Below are 22,242 nucleotides of genomic sequence, written 5' to 3' on the forward strand. Positions count from 1 at the left end.
GAAACTAAATGGATTCTTTGCTTCAGTCTTCACGGCTGAGGATGTTAGAGAGATTCCCAAACTTGAGCTGGCTTTTGTAGGTGACAAATCTGAGGAACTGTCACAGACTGAAGTGTCACTAGAGCAGGTTTTGGAATTAATTGATAAATTTAACATTAATAAGTCACCGGGACCAGATGGCATTCACCCAAGAGTTCTGAAAGAACTCAAATGTGAAGTTGCGGAGCTATTAACTATGGTTTGTAACCTGTCATTTAAATTGGCTTCTGTACCCAATGTCTGGAAGTTAGCTAATGTAACGCCAATATTTAAAAAGGGCTCTAGGGGTGATCCCAGCAATTACAGACCAGTAAGTCTAACGTCAGTACAGGGTAAATTAGTTGAAACAATAGTAAAGAATTAAATTGTCAGACACATAGAAGAACATAAATTGTTGGGTAAAAGTCAACATGGCTTCTCTAAAGAGAAATTGTGTCTTACTAATCTATTAGAGTTCTCTGAAGGAGTCAACAAACATGTGAACAAGGGGGATCCGGTGGACAGAGTGTACTTAGATTTCCAGAAAGCCTTTGACAAGGTCCCTCACCAAAGGCTCTTACATAAATTAAATTGTCTTGGGATAAGAGGGAAGATCCTCTCATGGATTGAGAACTGGTTAAAAGACAGGAAACAAAGGGTAGGAATAAACGGTAAATTTTCATAATGGAGAGGGGTAACTAGTGGTGTTCCGAAAGGGTCAGTCCTAGGCTCAATCCTATTCAACTTATTCATAAATGATCTGGAGAAAGGGGTAAACAGTGAGGTGGCAAAGTCTGCAGATGGTACTAAACTGCTCAAGATAGTTAAGACCAAAGCAGACTGTGAAGAACTTCAAAAAGATCTCACAAAACTAAGTGATTGGACAACAAAATGGCAAATGAAATTTAATACGGGTAAATATAAAGTAATGTACATTGGAAAAAAAATAACTCGAACTATGCATACAATATGGTGGGGGCTAATTTAGCTACAACTAATCAGGAAAAAGATCTTCAAGTCATTGTGGATAGTTCTCTGAAGACGCAGTGTGTAGAGGTGGTCAAAAAAGCAAACAGGATGTTAGCAATTATTAAAAAGCGGATAGAGAATAAGACTGAGAATATATTATTGCCCTTATATAAATCGATGGTACGCCCACATCCTGAATACTGCATACAGATGTAGTCTCCTCATCTCAAAAAAGATATACTGGCTCTAGAAAAGGTTCAGAGAAGGGCAAGTAAAATGATTAGGGGTTTGGAATGGGTCCCATAGGAGGAGAGATTAAAGAGGCTAGGACTCTTCAGCTTGGAAAAGAGAAGACTAAGGGGGGATATGATAGAGGTATATAAAATAACGAGTGATGTGGAAAAAGTAGATAAGGAAAAGTTATTTACGTATTCACATAATACAAAAAGTAGGGGCCACCAAATGAAATTAATGGGCAGCAGGTTTAAAACAAATAAAAGGAAGTTCTTCTTCACACAGCGCACAGTCAACTTGTGGAACTCCTTGCCTGAGGAGGTTGTGAAGGCTAGGACTATAACAGCGTTTAAAAGAGAACTGGATAAATTCCTGGAGGGTAAGTCCATTAATGGCTATTGGTCAGGATAGGTAAGGAATGGTGTCCCTAGTCAGAGGGTGGAGATGGATGGCAGGAGAGAGATCACTTGATCATTACCTGTTAGGTTCACTCCCTCTGGGGCACCTGGCATTGGCCACTGTCGGTAGACAGGATACTGGGCAGGATGGACCAGTACGGCCATTCTTATGTTCTTATGTTCTTGTAGCCACAGCTAATTTCCTTTGTCTTCTTTCTCAGCTCTTCCCTGGGTGAGTGGGGGTGAAAGGGCTTGAGGGTACCCCACAGGGAGGAATTCCCAAGTTCTCCTTCCTGGGTTCAAAGGGGTATTTTGCATTTGGGCGGTGCAAGTGGTTATCAAGCCAAGGTCAGAGGAAAGCTGTAACCTTGAGAGTGTAATACAAGGCTGGAGTGGCAAGCAGGGCTGTCCTTACCCATACGCAAACTACACAGCTCTGTAGGGCACCAGGAAATTTGGGGCACCAAATTGCCCCAAAATTCTAGGTACCCTACGCAGCTGCATGCTGCTCCAGTGGCCAGTCCGATCCCCTGGCTGGCTGAGCTGGCCAGGAAAGCTGCCCTTGCCCCTGCTCTGCCTCTTCCCCCAGACTCCCACCCCTGCTCAGCCCCAGCAATGCCTCCACTGCCCCTCTTCCCCTGAGCTACATCCTGGGGGACAGCAAGACAGGTCGAGCGTGCCCCGCACTCACCAGGCAGCAGGGAATGGAGTAACCTGGACTCAGGCTGCTCCACTCTGCTGACTCTCAGCCGCACCACTGGTGAATGCTAGGGAGTGGTTCCCCCCTGCTCCCCAAGCAGGGGCGGCTCTAGCAATTTGGCCGCCCGAAGCACGGCGGCATGCTCCAGGGGGCGCGCTGCCGGTCGCTGGTCCCGCGGCTCTGGGGGACCTCTTGCAGTCATGCCTGCGGGAGGTCCGCGGGACCAGCGGACCTCCCGCAGACATGACTGCGGAGGGTCCGCTGGTCTCTCGGCTCCAGTGGAGCATCCGCACCCATGCCTGCGGGAGGTCCGCTGGTCCCGCGGCTCCAGTGGATCTCCCGCAGGCATGACTGTGGAAGGTCCGCCGGAGGCGCCTGCCGCCCTGCCGGCAAACGTCCGCCCCAAGCGTGCTCTCGGCGTGCTGGGGTCTGGAGCCGGCCCTGTCCCCAAGTCCCAAGGTTGGGAGCTAGGGGAGTAGAGCGGAGCAGGCAGGGGCTGGGTCACTCCACTTCCCGCCACCTGTGAGTGCAGGGTTGGGCCCACCCTGCAATCACCAGGTGGCAGGAAGTGGAGCGACTTAACCCCAACCCACTCTGCTTCACTGGCTTGTGATGGGGGTGGTTTCCTTCCTCCCCCAAGGAGGCTCCCTGTGGAGGCCTGGGACCACCCCACCCCTGCAGAGGCCTGGAGCCAGCTCTCCCCCCGGTGTGTGGGGGGGGGGTGTGTTGAATAGGGCACCAAAATATCTAGGGATGGTCCTGGTGGCAAGCCTCTCTCAACACCACGGCGACACTTCTGTTTCAAGCTAGATGAGAGCTATTGCAACTGTCTTCTCGAGCTGGAACATTCTCTTTCCAGCTCCATTGCAGACAGACCCGTGGGCCCCCCTGGACTCTCCTAGTCCCACCTGAGTTCAGCCCATGGAATTTGTTCCACTCACCCAATGGATACACATCATCTCGGGTTCCCATGGTGGCTCAGATGCTGTCAGGGCAGGTTGAGTTCTGTGGATTCTGAGCTTTGCAGCCTCCTTATCTTGGGGAAATTAGACAGGAAACCAAGTTGACTCATGTCCTGTTTGATTATATTGTATCAACCAACAGCACTGCACACAGGAAAGCACTGTTGTCTCAGCGTGCCCTGCTCTCCTTCCTTCTGCCCTACCACTTCTCCCAGCCCCATAAGTATTAACTTTGCTGAGTACCTATGGGGGAAACTGACCACAGTGCAGAGGGCCTAGCACCGCTTCACAGAATCACAGAAATGTGGGGTTGAAGGGACCTCAGAAGATCAAACAATCCATCCCCATGCACTGAGGCAGGACCAAGTGCACCTAGACCATCCTTGGCAGATGTTTGTCCAACCTGTTCTTAAACCCCCCAATAACAGGGATTCCACAGCCTCCCTAGGTCACCTGTTCCTGTGCTGAACCATCCTTAGAGTTAGAAAGTTTTTCTTAATATCTAACCTAAATCTCCCTGGCTGCTCACTAAGCCAATTCCTTCTTGTCCTACCCTTGGTGGACATGGGAACCAGTTGATCACAGTCCTCTTTATAACAACCTTTTGCATATTTGCAGATTGCTTTCATGTCTCTCCTCAGCCATCTCGTCTCTGGACAAAACATGCCAAATTCTTTCAACCTTTCCTCACAGGTCATGTTTTCTAAACCTCTGATCATTTCTGTTGCTCTCCTCTGGACTCTGTACAATTTGTCCTCATCTTTCTTGAAGCGCAGCACCCAAACCTGGACATGGTTCTTCAGTGCCGAGTAGAGGAGAACAGTTGCCTCCCATCTCTGTCCCACCCCACTCCTGTTAATACATCCCAGAATGGCATTTGCCTTTTTTCAACAGCATCACACTGTAGACTCACTTTCCTTTTGTGGTCTGCCAGAAACCTCATACCCTTTTCTGCAGTGCTGCTGCCAAGCCAGTGAGTCCCTATACCTCTCCTGTGAGTAAGGACTTCCAACTATCTTTGCACCTTCCTTGTGGTAGTTTTATCTATACTATATTTCCTCAGTTCAAGTAGGAAAATGTAATGTGGGACTGTGTTGAAAGACTTACTAACTTCAAGCTACATCACGGCCACCTCTTCCCCCCATCCACTGGACTGGGTAACCAATCAAAGAAGGGAATTATGTTGTTGTTTGGCATGACTTGTTCTTGACAAATCCATGTTGGTTATTACTTTTCACCTATTATCCTCTAGGTTTTAATAAATTGATAGTTTAATCATTTCTTCTAGTATCTTTCTGGGTATTAAAGTTGGGTTCTCTGGTCTATATTTCCCTAAGAGCTGCTTTTTACATTGTTTTGAACTTTGCCCTTGTTATGAACGTCACCCACCCTCCATGAGTTCTGGAAGATAATCGCTAATGCTTCAGAGATTGCTTCAGCTAGTTTCTTAAGTACACTAGGGTGAATTTCATCAGGCCCTGCAGAGTTGAATAGATCTAACTTAGCTAAATATTCTTCATCTGTTATTTCCCTATTCTGGCCAGTGTTCCTTCCCTCTTGTTAAAATTAACTGGTGTGAAGGATCTGGACACAACTAACCTTTTTAATCCTGCATTCAGTAAAACTGAAGAGGTGCCCATACTGAGCGGCTGGTTGCTAACATTGTGGTCAGAGATATCAGTGTCCTGGGTTGTTAATGACTCTTGCTGTAAGCAGTCATCTAAGGTGGTGCAGCTGTAATGCCGAAGTCACTTTCTGAGCTGTGGCTCTTCTTAACAGAAACAAACAGAAGAACAGATCTTCATCCAGCTCACAGTGTGGCTCCCTGTGCGTGAGATGGTGATGTCCAAGTCTCAGCTGTGATTGTAGCTCTTGTCTGCAGCTGTTGTCTTGGAGAGGCAGACAGAACATCAGTCCTGTTCCAGGTGGTGCCGTAGTAACAGGGTTAACACAGGAAGAAGATGGAAGAGGCAGCTAATGACTATCCATGCTTGACAGTGTCAGAGAGTGGGATGTGGGTGGTCAGGTCTAGTGATCAGAGCAGGACCTGGCAGCAAATAACCGGAGCCTCGGGTCAGGGTCAGAGCCAGGGGCCAAATGCCAGCGCCAAGGGTCAGAGCCAGAGGCAGGATCCAGAAGTCGAAATCCAGGGTCAGAATCAGGGTTGGAGCCGAAGTTGGAGATGAGGAATCGGAGCTGAGGGTCAGAATCAGGTTACATGGAGAGAGGCAAGGCAGGAGCAGGGCTGGACCAAGGCCGGAGCTATCATAGCTGTGGGCAAAAGCTTTGAGCAGCTACTGAACTGCTGCTGCTGGACTTAGGAGCCTGCCTGCTGACCCTTCCCACCAATCAGGCAGCTTGGTACAGGCCAGCTGCACTCATTAGGTTGCCTGGAGATTGGCTCCATTGAAAGCCCTGATTCCTGACATATGATCCTTGTCTATGGTCCCATAAGGAAGGTTCTTCAAGGGAGTGACTCCTCAGGACTTGGGACTCTCCAGTCCTCCCATCCAGGTGTCCTTGAGCTCAAGGTGAAGAGAGGCAAAGAAATACACTCAAGCTCCTCCTCCTATGATCACTCTCATGTGTGGGTCTTACCAGGTCCCCTTTTCTTGTGGCCCCTCCTAGAGGAACAGCTCTGGTCCAATCAGTGTCACAAACGTGCTTCTTCCAAATAGATCAACCTTCCCCTGAGGAAAAACACTGCACACACACGTGGGTTTTGCCCATATAAAGTCAGTTTCTGCTCAGTGAATTCCTCTTTCTCAGGTGTTTCCTGGTAGTTTGCTCTGTCCTGTCTGGATTATGGTGAGCAGTGGGGTGTGGTTCACCTGCCTTATTTCCTCCTCTGTCTGCTTTAGAACAACACATTCCCTGTGGCTAAAGACATTTCTTTGCTCTCCTGTTTGCCATTGGCCAGCGGAGTCTATGATGGCATGTGTGCTGGGGTCATTAACTGGGGCCCCATTATACTGTCCTGACAACCAAGACTTCATTCTCCAAAGCTTCCTCATTCGAGTGCCTTCCTGAAGACATGCATAAACTCAGCTGTCCCTGCCTGAATGAGCGTCGGCAAAGCTGTTCTGAGCAGGCGCCCTTAAGGGTTAGATTCACAATCACAAGTTACCAGTGTAGAACTGCAGATATTCCCAGATCCCCAACTGGTGTAAATCGGCATCGGTCCAAAGAAGTCCACGCACCCATTTACACCAACTGAGGATCTGGCCTTATTTTATGAACTGCCAACTATTGAGGGGTGGTGTTGTGCCCAAAACTTGCCCATGGCTCATAAATGGGGAGTTTATCGAGAATGAGGAAGCTCTTCAGAAACGACCCGACGTCTACACTGAGGAAAGTGAGCTCAGACTCAGTGTTGAGGCTGCTGGAACCAGACCACCAAGCCAAGGACGGAGGCTAATCCCAGACACCAAGAGCTAGAGAGGCTCCCTGCTTACCCCTGGCTGGGTTACACATCCCCATACGCCACAGGCTGCGCACTGCGACCTGAACTCTGCTCCCTCCCCAGCTCAGCTCTTCCCCAGCTCTAGTGGCTGTGGCTGTTTGGTGCCGTAGCTGGTTCTGTTGGCAGAGTCACTTGGCGAAGGGCTGAGCGCACACAGCTGACGACAGGCTGGCGTTCCTGGGGGGGCAGAGCTCAGCTTGCAGTGTGTGGCGCAGTAGCCAGGGTAACGGTGCAGCCTGCCGGGAGTGGAGAAGCTGAGGGCTTGTGCTGGTCGCTGGCAGAACTTTTTATTTCCTGATTTTGGGGATTTAATTCCTAAGTGTTTTTCATGTTTCACTGGAGGTTGCAGTGTGGAGAGGGGGAGAAGAACAGCTGTTGGTGGAGAATGCTTGATCCAGCAGCTGCACGAGCTCTTCTCTGTTGGAGGAAAGGGTGCATTGGGAGGAAAGCAGCCCCAAACAGATTTTATATGTCCCCCCATCCCCACAATCAGGCTTGGGTGAACCTGCTTCCCCCAATCACCCAGTGACGTTTGTGCACACCTGGCCTCCATCCATAAGGTTTCCATGCACAGTTGTTGTTACAGCCAGTGAGAGTGAACTAGGAATAGCAACCGTGATATTTGCAATATGCCCTGTGGTCTGAGCCTCTGACCCACTCAGCTCCCTTTGTACAGACACTGGATGCACCTTCCAGAGGATGCCATGGTATCCTCTCCCACTGAGGCTACCTCTCCAGGGGAGGGAACTCCAGTTATTAGGAAGAGACGGGAAATCGTGATACATGTAGGTACCAGTGACACAGGGAAGGATGGGAGAGAGATCCTGGAGGCCAAATTTGGCTGCACTGTGCCTCTCACTGGGGCATCAACTCTGAGCCCAGCAGCAGGGCTCTGCCAGCACCACCCCCCCCATGGGGGGTTGTGCGATGGGGCAGGAGGGTAAGAGCTCAGCATGCCTGCCCCTCCCGAGACACCCAGGCTGCCGAGGTAAATATCTGGAGGGCCCCACTGCCAGCTCTGGGGGAGTAAAGGGATGTTTCTGCTGCTCCTCAGGGTGGGAAAGTGGGGGAGTGCAGTACAGTGCTCTTGGCAGAGTTGCCTAGAATATTATGGGATATAACCTTGCCCTACTCTGCCTTGGATTGCTAGCTCAGCCTATTCGATCCTGTGCCACTTACTTCCTGTTTTAGTCAGTGGGATCCCCCCCCCCGCCCACACACACACAGACAATACCACACTACCACCCCCGTTGGAGGGGAGGGGGTGCTCGACCCCCAATGCACCCTTTCCAGCAAACCTCCACCCCTGCCCCACCTCTTCCCACCCACACCCAAACCCCCACACCCCTTCTTTGCCCCCTCACCCCCAGCACATCCTGCATGCCGTTGAACAGCTGATCGCAGCGGGCATGGGGCGCTGGGAGGGAGGGGGAGGTGCTGATCCACGGGCCTCCCAGTGGGTGCTGAGCACCCATGGAGTTTGGTCCTATGCACACACACATTCTGGGAGGATGCAGTTAAGCGAAGCAGCGAGTTCCCAGCAGGCTCTCTTGAGCACTTATTTTGGTTGCACTGAGCAGTCACTTTCCAACACTGTCTGCCTCTCCAAGATGACAGCTACAATCACAGCTGGTGATGAGGAAAAATGTAAGACTGGTGAGTGATGGGAAAATTGAAGAGTTTCCTGTAGAAAGTGAGGATCAGCATTAATCTATGGAAAGCCGGAGCCACTAATTTCCTCAAAAATGAGATTATAAATAAAAGACAAATGGATTTAACCTTGCACCTCAAACAATGTCTGCACTGTCAATGCTACCCTTGTGCTTTGCATTCTTTGCAGCTGAAACCTTGATATGCCTCAGAGGCTGCTTAAGTAAAACCTACTCCCTCTTCAGGAGTTTGTTGCACTCCCAGGAAGCAGGAGGTAAAATTTCAGAAGACCTGCAAGAGATCTGAACAGAGCAATAGACAGCACAGCCAAGCGTTACCGTAGAACATTTCAAGTGTCATCGCAGAGTGAGGAGCAAGGTGAAACCGTAGCTGTGTATGAGGAAGAGCTAAAAACGTTAGCTGACTAGCGATCGGTTGGAAATGTCCTAAGTGCTGCAGGGGAGATTAGTGACACCACAAACCAATGAGGGAATTCAAAGACGATTGCTGGTGAAAGGGGACGTAACGTGGCCCAAAGCAACAGACTGAGCAACGGCAATGGAAGCAGCAGTTAAAAAACGTACAAGCTTTTTACTTAGAATCAAAGTGACTCAGGCGCCTGAGGTGTTTCCTCATCAGTTTGTAACTTTAAAATGGCCCAGTGTCATAAATGCCTCAAGACTGACACATAGCCAGGCAACACAGAGATGATTATCAAACAGCGTCTCAAGGCCCAGAGGGCAGGGCCAGATTTACACCTTACACACCCCTAGGCACTGCATCTTCAGTGTCCCCCCGACTGCAGCTGACCTATATGTTACACACAGGTTTAGAGAGGTAAGGTGCCCCTAGAATGCTGGCACCCCTAGGCACGTGGTTACTGTGCCTAACTGGAAATCTGGCCTGGTCTGTGGGTGGACCCCTATGGTGTGTCTACACAGCATATTAGGCCAGGGCTCTGACCCAGGTTTAAGACCAAGCCCTGCTTCTGCCCACACAGAAGTTAGTTTCACTCAGGCCTGCAGAGCCTGCTGGGGGTGCGTCAGAGTCCAAGTCCCACTGTGATGTAAGTCAGAGCCCAGACATTTTGAAGTGTGGATGCAGCTCAGCTCCATGTCACCAGACTCGGGTGTGGAGACTCCACCAACACTATCCCACAATCATAGAATCTTAGGACTGGAAGGGACCTTCATTGGTCGTCTAGTCCAGTCCCATGTACTCATGGCAGGACTATTTTTTAATCTAGACCATCTCTGACAGGTGTTTGTCTAAACTGTTCTTAAAAATCCCCAATGATGGAGATTCCAAAATCTCCCTAGGCAATTTATTCCAGTGGCTAACCACCCTGACAGTTAGGAATATTTTCCTAATGTCCAACCTAAACCTGCCTTGCAGCGATTTAAACCCATTGCTTCTTGTGCTATCTTCAGAGCTTGAGAATAACAATTTTTCCCCCCTCCTGGTAACAACCTTTTATGTACTTGAAAACTGTTATCGTGTCCCCTCTCATCCTTCTCTTTTCCAGACTAAACAAACCCATTTTTTCAATCTGCCTTCATAGGTCATTTTTAGACCTTTAATCATTTTTGTTGCTCTTTTCTGGACTTTTTCCCATGTGTCCACAGCTTTCCTGAAATGTGGTGCCCAGAACTGAACACAATATTCGAATTGAGCCCTAATCAGCGCAGAGTAGAATAGAAAAATTATTTCTTGTGTCTTGCTTACAACACTCCTGCTAATACATCCCAGAATGATGTTTGCTTTTTTTTGCAGCAGTGTTACACTGTTAACTCACATTTAACTTGTGGTCCACGCTGACCCCCAGATCCCTTTCTGCCGTACTCCTTCCTAGGCAGTCATTTCCCAGTTTGTATTTGTACAACCAATTGTTCCTTCCTAAGTGGAGTATTTTGCATTTGTTCTTATTGAACTTCACCCTGTTTACTTCAGACCATTTCTCTAGTATGTCCAGATTATTTTGAATTTTAATCCTATCCTCTAAAGCACTTGAAAGTCCTCCCAGCTTGGTGTCATCCACAAACTTTATGAATGTACTCTGTGTGCCATTATCTAAATGATTGATGAAGATTTTTAACAGAACTGAACTCAGAACTGATCCCTGAAGGACCCCACACATTATGCCCTTTCTGCTAGACTGTGAACCACTGATAACTACTCTCTGGGAACAGTTTTCCAACCAGTTTTGCACCCACCTTAGAGTACCTACATCTAGGTTGCATTTCCCTAGTGTGTTTATGAGAAGATTATGCGTGACAGTATCAAAAGCCTTACTAAAGTCAAGATATACCACATATACCGCTTCCCCACATCCAAAAGGCCTGTTACCCTGTCAAAGAAAGCGATCAGGTTGGTTTGACATGTTTTGTTCTTGACAAATCCATTCTGACTTTTACTTATTGCCTTATTATCTTCTAGATGTTCTCAAATTGATTAATTGTTTGGTCAATTGTCTCTCACTGTACAGAAGTTAAGCCAACTGATCTCTGGTGAGTACACTCTCCTGAGTTAAATGCTATTATTTTTAATGTTTAATCTGAATTAAAAATTGGGATAGTAGTTAGTGGCGGCCAGTCCAGCTACAAAGAGAGTGATCTCTGAAAGTAACTTTTTCTGTGTCTGGGGATGGACCGGGAATCCTCCATGGACATTTTTAGAAAGCTCTCGTGGAGGTACTCTGCAATCCTTTACAGAAGGTTTCTGGGAAGAGATGCCTTATTTCCTCCACCATGGTAGGACACTTTCCCACACCACTCCAATATTAACTCTTCTGGCGTCATTGCGGCACACAGCATTGCAGCATAAGGACCAGGTAAGTAACCAGATGCTTGCAGCATCTCCTGTCTTTTCACTTCTGTTACCCTCAGGAGAATGATGTCGCATATGGTTACCTAGGGGAACTGCGGGAAGTTATAAGTTATAAGCCCTTATGTCGCAAGCAATTCAGCAAGTAAATCCACTCCGATTTGGTGAAATCAAGCATGCCCTTTGTGGTTGGATAGGATCACCGCATAGTGCAGCCAGCATTTCCAAAAAAAAGGCGGGGGCACACTTCCTGTTCCTTTCCACCCTAATCCAGTGCTGCTTCTTTAACAAGCAAATTGTTTGTGCAGGGCTTGATGTTGGTGCCTGTCCTCAAGCACCGTCCAGGTTGCTATGGGAAAGGGGGCTGTGCTGAGATTGGAACTATTGATCCCAGATGTCTGAAAAGCTGCAGCACGAGACCTCCCGCCCCTGCCTCGTGGGCTCACTCACCATAGCAGTGGCAGCAAAGTGACTCTTGCAGTAGCCAGTGGTTCTGCTTATGTTGTGGCTTGTGGGGAAGTGCACTGAGGGCTGTTATATGAAAAGATTTAACCTTGCACCTTAAACAATGTCTGCACTGTCAACGCTACCCTTGTGCTTTGCATTCTTTGCAGCTGAAACCTTGTCCATGGGTTCATCCTCCACACCGGGACAGTGACTTTCCCAGACTAGAAGGTGGAAAAAGAAGACTCAGGAGGACATGTTCAATGAGTTAATGCGTGCCGAGAGTGCAGGGCAGGAGTAACTCTACTGAATTCAGTGGGGTTATGCCTGATTTTTCTGTGGAATATCCCAGCTGCTGGGGGTGGTTCTAACAAAGCTTCAAATTCCCAGAAAAGACAGAGCCTTGTCCCTTCCCCCACCTTGAGGAACAGCAATCAGGTGTTTGTACTGAACCAGCAGCTCCCTCCCCCATGTGAAGGCTGCAGTGTCTGGAGCTGGGCGGGAGCAGGGAGGTGTTTCAGACACGCAAGGCTCCACTTTCCCTCCACGTTCTTCATTGCTGTGTAAGAGGGGTCAGACTGAGTTCCCCTCTGACGTGCAGGGGCCATGAGTTGTATGGGCCTGTGGTGCCCAGGTTCCAGGAATATTCAGGGCCCAGGGGCCTGGCTCCACCAATGTTCAGAGCTGGGTCTCTCCCCCGGCCCCACCAGCTGCCCCTCTTCATCTCCCCCTTTCCCTAGAGTGTCCCCCGGTCCCTGCCTGCTGCCCCTGTGCACTTTCCCCTGGCACCAGAGCGTCCCTGCCTCAAGCGGGTGGCTGCCCTGCCACTCCGCGCTGCCCTCCCTCGCTGCTGCCGCCGACTGCTGCTGCCAACAACACAAGAGCGGCACCGGCGGCAGGCTGAAGCAGCTGCTGCACCTGAGGAGGGGAGGAGGCGCACACATGATTGGCAGCCCTCCCCTCCCACGACACCCACCGGGAGGTGACACCGAGGAGCTGCCGGGAGATGGAGTCCGGATTCACCTCAGCAGCTGCTTGGGTGAGTGTCCGACCGTGTGAGCCAGCCCCCCCCTCCCCTCCGCAGCCACCACTCCTGCCCCACGCTGGGCAAGGGCAGCCCCATCCCCCGTGGGGCTATGGTGAGAGGCAGGAGGCTGAACCAGGGGAGGAGACCACATGTCATGCAGCCCCCTCCTACTCCCATCACACACCACAGGGGAGGCGACGGGGCTTCCTGGACCTGAGAGGGGCCCGGCCCCTGGGAGCAGGTGCAGTGATGGTGCCGGATGAGTGTGCTGCCAAGGGAGAGAGGGTTGGGGGAATAAGTTTGGCTGTAATGCAAGAGACCTACAGGTCAAACATCCTGTATGTGATGCTAAGGCAACTTTAGCACATTTTGGGACCCTTACTCGGAAAAGTAATAACAGACAAAATACCTACACAGATGTCTAGAGACCTTTGATTGAACCAATAACAGTAAAGGGTGGAAAAAGGGGATTTTTGCCCACAAATCTAACAAGTACACCACAAATGTGTACATACCTGTCATTCATATGCACATACATACCAGCCTATGGAGCAAGTGTACCCTAACATTTCCGTGGGGGAAGGATGAAATTTGGGCATAGGAGGAAGGATTTCTGACTAATGCTCTATAAAAAGGTGAGGCAGCTCACCATTAAACAGGCAATCTACCCATCTATCTGCTCCCGTCTACTCGTCATTGCCTCCACCTTCAACTACGTCTCGATGCTACCCATCTACAACGGCTATTAACTATTAACAGACCGTAGTAGTATTATTTCTTTTAAACGGTAAGTCTATATTTCATAAAGCACATATAAAGCACATATAGTGAAAATAGAGCGCAAATAACTCTGCAATAGCTTCGTCTGCCAGAGGTGTGAAAACGGAAATTGCCACAGGCGTGCCCCGTAACTTCCAGCACCAGTTACTAAAACAGAGTGTGAGTATTAACCACGTTTGCAGCTTATAATATTGTATTACCATAAATATAATCTCTTAAAGAACTGTGATACTTGTAACTATGTAATCCTAACTGTTTTACCATTTGCCATTTCATTGATTTTAATAAAAAGGTCTTTATGGCTATATCTGTCTCAGTGTAAGCTCCTGTCATGACCCCGAAGTTCCTTTTATAAACTCTGTGAAGCCTGATCAGGACGAACTTTATCTTCTGATCAAACAAATTGGCGAGCCAAACCCATACTAATTAATATCCAATAATTATTAGTAATATTAATTAATTAAAATTAATTAATTAAATATTATTTAAATTAAGTGGATAAATTAAATCAACACTACTAACACACCCCAAATCAGGCTACAGGACTGTGGAGTCTTCTTCTCTGGCCCCTGCCTGCCTGCACCCCAAACTCCTCATCTTCAGCCCACACCCTCACCCGCCACACCCTAACCAAACGTCCTAGCCCTGACCCCCCTCCCACACCCCAAACCCCTCATCCCAACCCAAGAGCCCGCACCCCCAGCCAGAGCCCTCACCCCCCAAACCCCAATCCTCAGCCTCACCCTGAGCCCCCTCCTGCACTGTGAACCCCTCATCTACAGCCCCACCATGCAGCCCGCACCGCCGCATATCAATCCTCTGCTCTAGCCCACAGCCCAAACCCTTCATCCCCAGCCCCAGCCAGAGCCCTCACCCCTAGACACCCTCCACATTGTGCAATATAGGGAAACTGTGAAACGCTTACCGTTTCCAGTCCATTCTTACATTATTTTAAAAGTTATATATTGGCCTACAAGGTAGGTTTGAGGGTGGGGACCTGGACCCGTTCTGGGCACCACCAAAAATTATACAAACCTGCTGCCCCTACTGACATGGAGTGATGAGCTGGGATAAAAGACTCCAGGAGCAGACTCTGTCCCTGGCTCCCCCAGCTTCAGTACCCAGAGGGCTGGTGTAGGGCTCCTTGGTCTCCAGGCTCTGAGCCCACTAAGGCCGATGGGGCATACACCCATGGCTGTGCTGGGAATCTCCGGCTCTTCCTGCACCTGGATCACCATGACCAGGAGTGGGGTAGGTCAGAGATGGGAGGTGACTGTTCTCCTCTGCTCGGAGCGGGAGAATCATGTCCAGGTTTGGGTGCTGCACTTCAAGAAGGATGAGGACAAATAGTACAAAGTCAGGAGGAGAGCAAAAGAAATGATCAGAGGTTTAGAAAACATGATCTGTGAGGAAAGGTTGAAAGAATTTGGCATGTTTTGTCCAGAGAAAAGAAGGCTGAGGGGGGACATGATAATTATCTGCAAATATGCAAAAGGTTGTTATAAAAAGGACTGTGATGAATTGGTGCCCATGTCCAGCAAGGGTAGGACAAGAAGGAATTGGCTTAGTTAGCAGCAAGGGAGATTTAAGTTAGATATTAGAAAAATAACTTTCTAACTCTAAGGATGGTTCAGCACAAGAACAGGTGACATTGGGAGGCTGTGGAATCCCTATTATTGGGCTGGGGGGGTAAGAACAAGTTGGACAAACACCTGCCAGGAATGGTCTAGGTGCACTTGGTCCTGCCTCAGCGCATGGGGATGGATTGTTTGACCTTCTGAGGTCCCTTCAACCCCACATTTCTGTGATTCTGCGAAGTGATGCTAGGCCCTCTGCACTGTGGTCAGTTTCCCCCATAGGTACTCAGCAAAGTTAATACTTATGGGGCTGGGGGAAGTGGTAGGGCAGAAGGAAGGAGAGCAGGGCACGCTGAGACAACAGTGCTTTCCTGTGTGCAGTGCTGTGGGTCGATACAATATAATGCAAAAGGACATGAGTCGACTTTGCTTCCTGTCTTATTTCTCAAAGATAAGAAGGCTGCAAAGCTCAGAATCCTCAGAACTCGACCTGCCCTGATAGCATGTGAGCCACCATGGCAACCCAAGGTGACGTGTATCCATTGGGTGAGAGTGGAACAAAGTCCATGGGCTGAACTCGGGTAGGGCTAGGAGAGTGCAGAGGGGTCCATGGGTCTGTCTGCACTGGGGCTGGAAGGTGAATGTTCCAGCTTGAGAAGACAGTCACGCTAGCTCGCATCTGGCTAGAAATAGAAGTGTCGCCATGGTGGTGGGAGGGTCTGGCCACCCTGAGTGTGTACCTGTGGTCTTGGACGGGATCGTAGTCGGGGCAGGGAGTCTCTCCTGTTATTTGTCCAAACGTGGCCGCGCTTCTATTTTTGGCATGCCAGCTGGGTCAGAGCAAGCCCGGGTATGTCTCATTGAGCTAGAGTTTACACCTAGGCATACGCTACATTGGTGTAACGTGCAATTTCCTCTGCTCCCTCCAGTGCTCACATTGCACCAACTGAGACTCCCTCCAGACTCACTGAGATGTCCTTAGATTTACTGGGCTAGATTCCTGGGGCTGGCTGAGGGGATAACTGCAGATCAGTCTGGTTACAGCTGGTTCTGATGTGTTCACCCAGATATGCCGGGCTAATATATCACATGATCAATAGGTATGATTCAAAAATTACATATATTAATATGGATAGTATGTGCTTAATGCATATAACATTTTATTGTGTATATACACCTCTAGCAATTACATGGCCTGGAATGGTGGCCTGTGTCTTTCTATAGTCTTGTTCACCTATGCTAAGTATCCCATGATGTCTTGCATTAGCCAGGAAAACTGTCAGGATCAGCACATATGGGGTGTTCTACTGTAGAAACAGAGAGGGAGTTACTCTCATTGGAATGTCCCAAAGATAAGGACAATATATATGGGACAAGCCTAGGAGGTGCATCACGCTCTTGGTACCTGGAATTCCTGAGTCCAGAACAAAGAGCTAAGGGGTACCATGTGGTACCAGAAAAACAAGGTAGAAAGATGGTAGGTTAAGACTAGCCTCCGAGGATGCATACAGTACCTCTTTCCTTGTAAACAGGTTGGCTATAAAAAGGACAGCTTTAGGGGTCTGACTCTGGACACAAGCCTTCTTTGTAAGGCAAATTCAGCACTGCTGCAGGAGATGCTCCTGGAAATTGGAGTTGTAGTGAACCTTTGTTCCTGTAATATGCTATTACTGACTTTTAGCAATAAATCAGACCGATATTGGTTATTTGGTCTCTTGGGCACATTGCATAACGAACCAAAGTGTGGTCGAGCAATTCACCATAGGGTTTCCCAACAGAAGGGAAAACCCAGAATCTTCAGAACTGGAAAGGTTTACAGGCCGCATCCCCAGCTAGAGTAAATGGGCAGAGCTCCACTGAAGTTAAAAGAGTGATGCCAGTTTACACCCGCTGAGGATGTGGCCCTCTCCGTGTGTGAGGTTTAGTCCCTGTATGTTCATTTGTCCATTCAGTCTCATCCCCTCTGCTCACGGGCTTCTACTCTGCCACTAGACACACACTGTCTTTTACGTGGTTCCTCATTCTGCTGCATCTCACTGATTTGTTTCCGAATGGTGTCACTAGGCCTCGCCCTCTACTCAAGGGTTGGTGGCACAGATGGTCCTCAATGGTGTTGAGGCTCCTAACTCCCACTGACCGGCCTTAGGTGACATCTTCAAAGTACCAAAAGGAAGTTTCTGGAGTTGCGGGGAATTGAATCCAGATTCGCCTCGTAGTCTAACCCTGGACCACCATTCCTCACAGGGGCTACCCAACTATTTCACCAGCACAAATCACTTTGTCAGTGCAATTTCATGGTCCCTGCATCCAGCCACAGTTGTTCCTAAATCACTTCGGTTTCAACTGGGTGGAACTATAATTAGAGTAAAAACAACACCTAAAAATGAGCTTTACCAAAAAGATGCAGCTCACAGAGGCTAAAAGTTCCATCCTCATGTGTATCTGGAGCATTGCATGCTGGGATCTGTATTCTCTCTGGACCTATGAGACGGGAGGCAACCCACTGTTTCTCTGCAAGTCAGATGTGGCTCTTAGGCATGGGTGGAGTGTGAGCCACCTATTTGGGGAGGCTAGACCCCAGCCCTGCCTGTCTCCCTTTCCCACCAGAGCCCCGAGCCCACCACCGTGGCTGCCAACCCCCCGGCCCCAGTTCTGGGCCGCTCCAGCTGGCCAACCTGAGCCCCCCCAGCCCTGAAGCATTGGGTGCTGCAGCCCCAGTGCCCTCAGCCCCGGAGCACCAGGTGCCGCAGCCCAAGTGCCCCCAGCCCCGGAGCGCTATGTGCTCTGTCCCCAGCACCTGAAGCGCCACCAGCCCCGGAGCGCCAGGGAGCACCAGAGCTGGGGGGCCCCATCACCAGGGGCACCCAACTGCCTCAAGTCCCGAGCCACAGGCCAGCCCATGCTAGCCCTAGCCCTAGCCCTATGTGGGCTGTGGCCAGGGGGAAGCAGGATAGGGCTTGTGGAGGAGCATGAGTGGGGCCACGCCTGGCTGTTTGAGGACACTCAGCCTCCCCAGGCCTGCCATACCCGCTGCCCATGCCCTTAGGCAAACCCGGCTGCCCTTGAGGAACTGAGCAAACAAATTGAACACATTTTGTGCTTCATTGCTCACCCTTCTGCCTGTCCATCCCAGGCTATCCTACATCATTGGCAAGGACACCTGGATCGAGAAGTGGCCCAACGAGGACGAATGCCGGAAGCCGGATTTCCAGAACCTCTGCCAGGAATTCCTTGAGTTCTCTGAAGCCATGACCATGTTTGGCTGCCCAACCTAAACTTGGACCCAGCTTTCCCAGCAGCCCCAAGGGGACAGTTTGAGCTAAGATGGAGCATAACACTCAGGTGGAGACATCTCCACTCAGAGTCCCAATGCTGCTGACACTCGCCACTAGCCCTGTCCTCTTCGGGGGTTTCACTCTCTTTTCTTCTTATTTTTTTTCCATATATATATAAATAAATAAAAGGCTGATTTCTTACCCTGGCCTGCTGTGTGACTTTTTACCAATCTTTACATAGTGTGGCAAAGTCCCGTCTCAGTCTCCCAGTCTCTGCTGTTTTTAGCTCTGGTGAGACCGGCTAGGGTAATGCAGCCCCCCTTAGGACTCAGGGGAAGTCTGTTCCCTGTCTTCTCACCAGTCTTAATTAAAGTATTTTTACCCTGCCTTGTAGGAGAGCGTCCTGCCGCTCTGCCTGGGGAGGCTTGCTGCTCCAACACTCCTGATAGCCAGGCTCCTTCTCTCTCTGCTTTTCCCCCGTTCCTTCCTCCCAGGAAGGGGTTTAAAAAGGTCTCAGGCAGCTCCAAGTTGGAACCAGCTGATCCTAATTACCCTCAGGTAGCTCCCCTCAGCTAATTCTAATTTGCTACCTTGGTAACCCTTTCTCAGCTGAACCTGCTTGACCTGTAGTTGCCTCTCAGTTGATAAGGAGGAGGGCCTTTTAACCCTCTGGGACTGACTCCTCCCCCCCCCCTGGCAACTGTCTGTCCTGAGTTTATCACAATAGTCTGCAATAGAGCTGTATAAGTAACCAGCTACTAGGATCATGGGTGCATGAGAAACACCTTAAATTAGATTAGGATGGACAAGCATGAATGGGTGGCTAGATACGCATGGATGGATATTTGGGAGAGAGTCTTCTGTACCACTGTGTGCCTAGGGTGACCACACAACCAGTTTTGGCCGGGACAGTCCCTTTTTTCAGCCCTGTCCTGGCCATCCCAACTTTTTGTCAAAAAAGTGGGGTTTTGAAGAATGTGCAGGGAGAGGAGAGCGGCGATGTCACTCTTCAGTCTAGAAGATACCATCAGAGATGCTTAGTTTTGCAGGTCTCAAACTGTGGATTTGTGTCTCCAGAGATAATATGCTTGTTAACAGTAAAGATGTTTTTAAATAAATACATAAATATATAAAAGTGAGAAATAACAGGCCTCAACCCTATTGTCCCTCTGCAAATTTGTGTACACAGAGTCAATCCCTAACGTCTCTCTAAAAATGCAAAGTTTCAAAAAGTTCAGTGAATAGAACAGGGGTTGGCAACCTTTCAGAAGTGCTGTGCCGAGTCTTCATTTATTCACTCTGATTTAAGGTTCCACATGCCAGTAATACATTTTAACGTTTTTAGAAAGTCTCTTTCTAGAAGTCTATAATATATAACTAAACTATTGTTTTATGTAAGGTAAATAAGGTTTTTTAAATGTTTAAGAATTTTCATTTAAAATTAAATTAAAATGCAGAGCCCCCCAGACTGGTGGCCAGGACCCGGGCAGTGTGAGTGCCGCTGAAAATCATCTCGCGTGCTGCCTTCGGCACCCATGCCATAGGTTGCCTACCCCTGGAATAGAAGATTCTTGGCGGCAGAATAGATCTGGACAAGGAGAAGTCTGGGACAGGCAGTAGAAACAAAAGTGAAACTGTTTGAGCAGCATATTCCGGAAGTCTTGAGGACTTTGAGTGTAGCCTTCACTGATTTGAAATCTACCATACCATTCTCGTACTAGAAGGGAATATGTATAATGGCAGCAGGCTGTAACAGAGACCCAGTTTGGGAATAAGAACCATTCAAGAAATATGTTTGTGGATGTTTTAAAGAAAGTCATACCAGTGAACTGGTGGGAGTCACTTAAGCACTTGGATTCAGAGACTGTTGAGGTGATACTCTCACTTTTAACAGAAATAGGTATATTTTCTTCCTTTGGATTAATTCATTCAAAATTGAGAAATTGTTTGGGACCTGAGAAAGAAGGAAAGCTTGTTTTTCTTTTCCAGATTATGAAGAAACAGGAAAATGAAGGTGAAGACAACTGAGTTAGCTGCAGAAGCCAATATTTTAATTTTCTCATGTTGACCTGGCTGACATAGTCGATTTAATTTTTTTTATAATATTTCATTTAACTATTTTAGTTAAACAATTTTAACAAAAACAAACCTGATTTTAAAAAATGTGAATGTTTAACTAAATTCAAAAATTCATATGCTGTTTTGTTAAAATATTATGTTTGTTGTTGAAGAAAAAAATCCAGAATACGTAATGTTGTTGTTGTTTTAGTTAAATAAATCAATTTAAATGTCTGTCTGGTGATGTTCTCCTAATACAGCACAGCAAGAAAATCCTCCAACTATTAATGATTAACCTGTCGAATTGGAGATAGTTCACCTCCCAATGACTTCATTAACATCTGCTTCAATTACCTTTGGTAAATGAAATAACCAAACAGTCATTCATTTTCTGATATAGCTGTAAAACTAATCTGAAAAGTTTTCAAAATAAATCACTTTAAAATGTATAGTGTGTACCTTCTAAAAATGAAACCTACATCTATCTCTGAGTTGTGAAGAATATGTATTAAGGTTATAACAACCAACAAGAATACAGTGTTATGTAGAAAACCATGATTAAATTGAGTCTGGCTCCTGGCATGACACTATCCTGCCCAGACTCTGGTAAGTTCAGCCCTTAAAGGCCTGTTTCCCCATACATGGGGTGACCAGACATCCCATTTTTAAAGGGACAGGCCTGTATTTAAGCCCTCCTGCAGGTGTCCTGACTTTTTCTTTAAACTGGGCAAATTGTCACATATTTTGTGGTAATATGGTAAAGTGAAAATATGTGTTTTACAGGTCGAGGGCTGCAAACCAATCCCCCTGTTCCAGTGCTGGAATGATTGTAGCTAACATAACCCTCCTGAATCGTTGAGTTCTGACAAATATGTTCAGTTTCCTGAGATCAAGGATGGGTCTCCATCCTCCAGGTTTCTTCTGCGTTAGAAAATAATGGGAATAGAAACCCTTCCCTCTCTGACATACTGGCTCTACCGCTCCCAGTTGTAGGACATATTCCACTTCCTGTCTCAGAAAGGGCTCCTGAGAGGGGTCCCTGAAGAGGGATGGGGGGTAGATGGGATGGAGAGAAACTGGATAGTGTAGCCAGTCCTGATGATTTCCAGAACCCATCTGTCAGAACTGATAGTTTGCCAGATTGGATAGAACAGCATCAGGCGGTTGGTGAAGAGATGGTTGGTGGGATCTATTGTTGGCAGCAATAGTTGGGGGAGATTTGACAAGCCCTCGACCAAACCTTCAAATCTGCTGTTTGGATGTTGATCGTTGAGACATGGTGGAATGGGAGTTTGGGCCGCGTCTGGTCAGCGTCTGTCTATGTCGCTGCTTAGCATATTGTCTCAGTTGCTTTGTGTATGGGATTTGTCTGGGTCACTCTGATGTATGATACTTGCCTTATTTGCATTTTGCTGTAGGTGTATAAATGCCAAGAGATCTGAGAGTGGGTCTCAAGTCTTTCAACAAGTGGAGTGACGCATTAGTCTTGTCGGCGAACAGTTTTAGACTCTCGAATGGAAGGTCCTCTACCGTGGCTTGGACTTCCTTGGGGAATCCTGAGAGGTGAAGCCAGGAGGCCTGGCGCATTACTATGGCGGTAGTGATGGTCCTTGCCGCTGTGTCAGCAGAGTCCAAAGATGTCTGGAGGGCTGTCCTAGCCAAGAGGTGACCCTCAGAGATGAGCGATGTAAACTGTTCTCTTTTGTCCTCTGGTATTCAGTCGAAAACGTCAGAAAATTTGGAATAGTTTATGTAGTCGTACTTCGCCATGGGGGCTTCATAACTGGCGATGCAGCAGTGAAGTGTTGCTGATGAGCAGGCCTTGCGGCCAAGTAAGTCTAGTCTTTTCCATTCCTTATCAGAA

General features: G+C 48.3%; 2 protein-coding genes across 10 annotated transcripts in view; one reads left to right on the forward strand and one right to left on the reverse strand.

Annotated features, from left to right (window-relative positions):
• Positions 1–18,258, reverse strand: part of LOC120391375 (adhesion G protein-coupled receptor E3-like) — a 326,462-nt gene extending 308,204 nt beyond the window's left edge. For 6 of the 9 annotated variants that reach the window (XM_039515002.1, XM_039515005.1, XM_039515004.1 and 3 more), the window contains exon 1: positions 3,261–3,327. In XM_039515002.1, coding sequence (XP_039370936.1) covers positions 3,261–3,291 — 31 coding nt within the window. In that variant the 5' untranslated portion in view covers positions 3,292–3,327. Of the gene's footprint in view, positions 1–3,260; positions 3,328–18,157 lie in introns of those variants that run through there. The other 3 variants (XM_039515008.1, XM_039515007.1, XM_039515001.1) reach the window with 2 other exon arrangements.
• LOC120391415 (A.superbus venom factor 1-like) overlaps positions 1–18,443 on the forward strand; it is a 176,260-nt gene extending 157,817 nt beyond the window's left edge. The window contains exon 4 of the mRNA XM_039515091.1: positions 18,179–18,443. Within this exon, the coding sequence (XP_039371025.1) occupies positions 18,179–18,320 (142 nt within the window). The 3' untranslated portion in view covers positions 18,321–18,443. The remainder of the gene's footprint in view (positions 1–18,178) is intronic.
• Positions 18,444–22,242: the final 3,799 nt, after the last annotated feature.

Source organism: Mauremys reevesii, linkage group 25, assembly GCF_016161935.1.
Source record: "Mauremys reevesii isolate NIE-2019 linkage group 25, ASM1616193v1, whole genome shotgun sequence".
NCBI classification, from domain to species: Eukaryota; Metazoa; Chordata; order Testudines; family Geoemydidae; genus Mauremys; species Mauremys reevesii.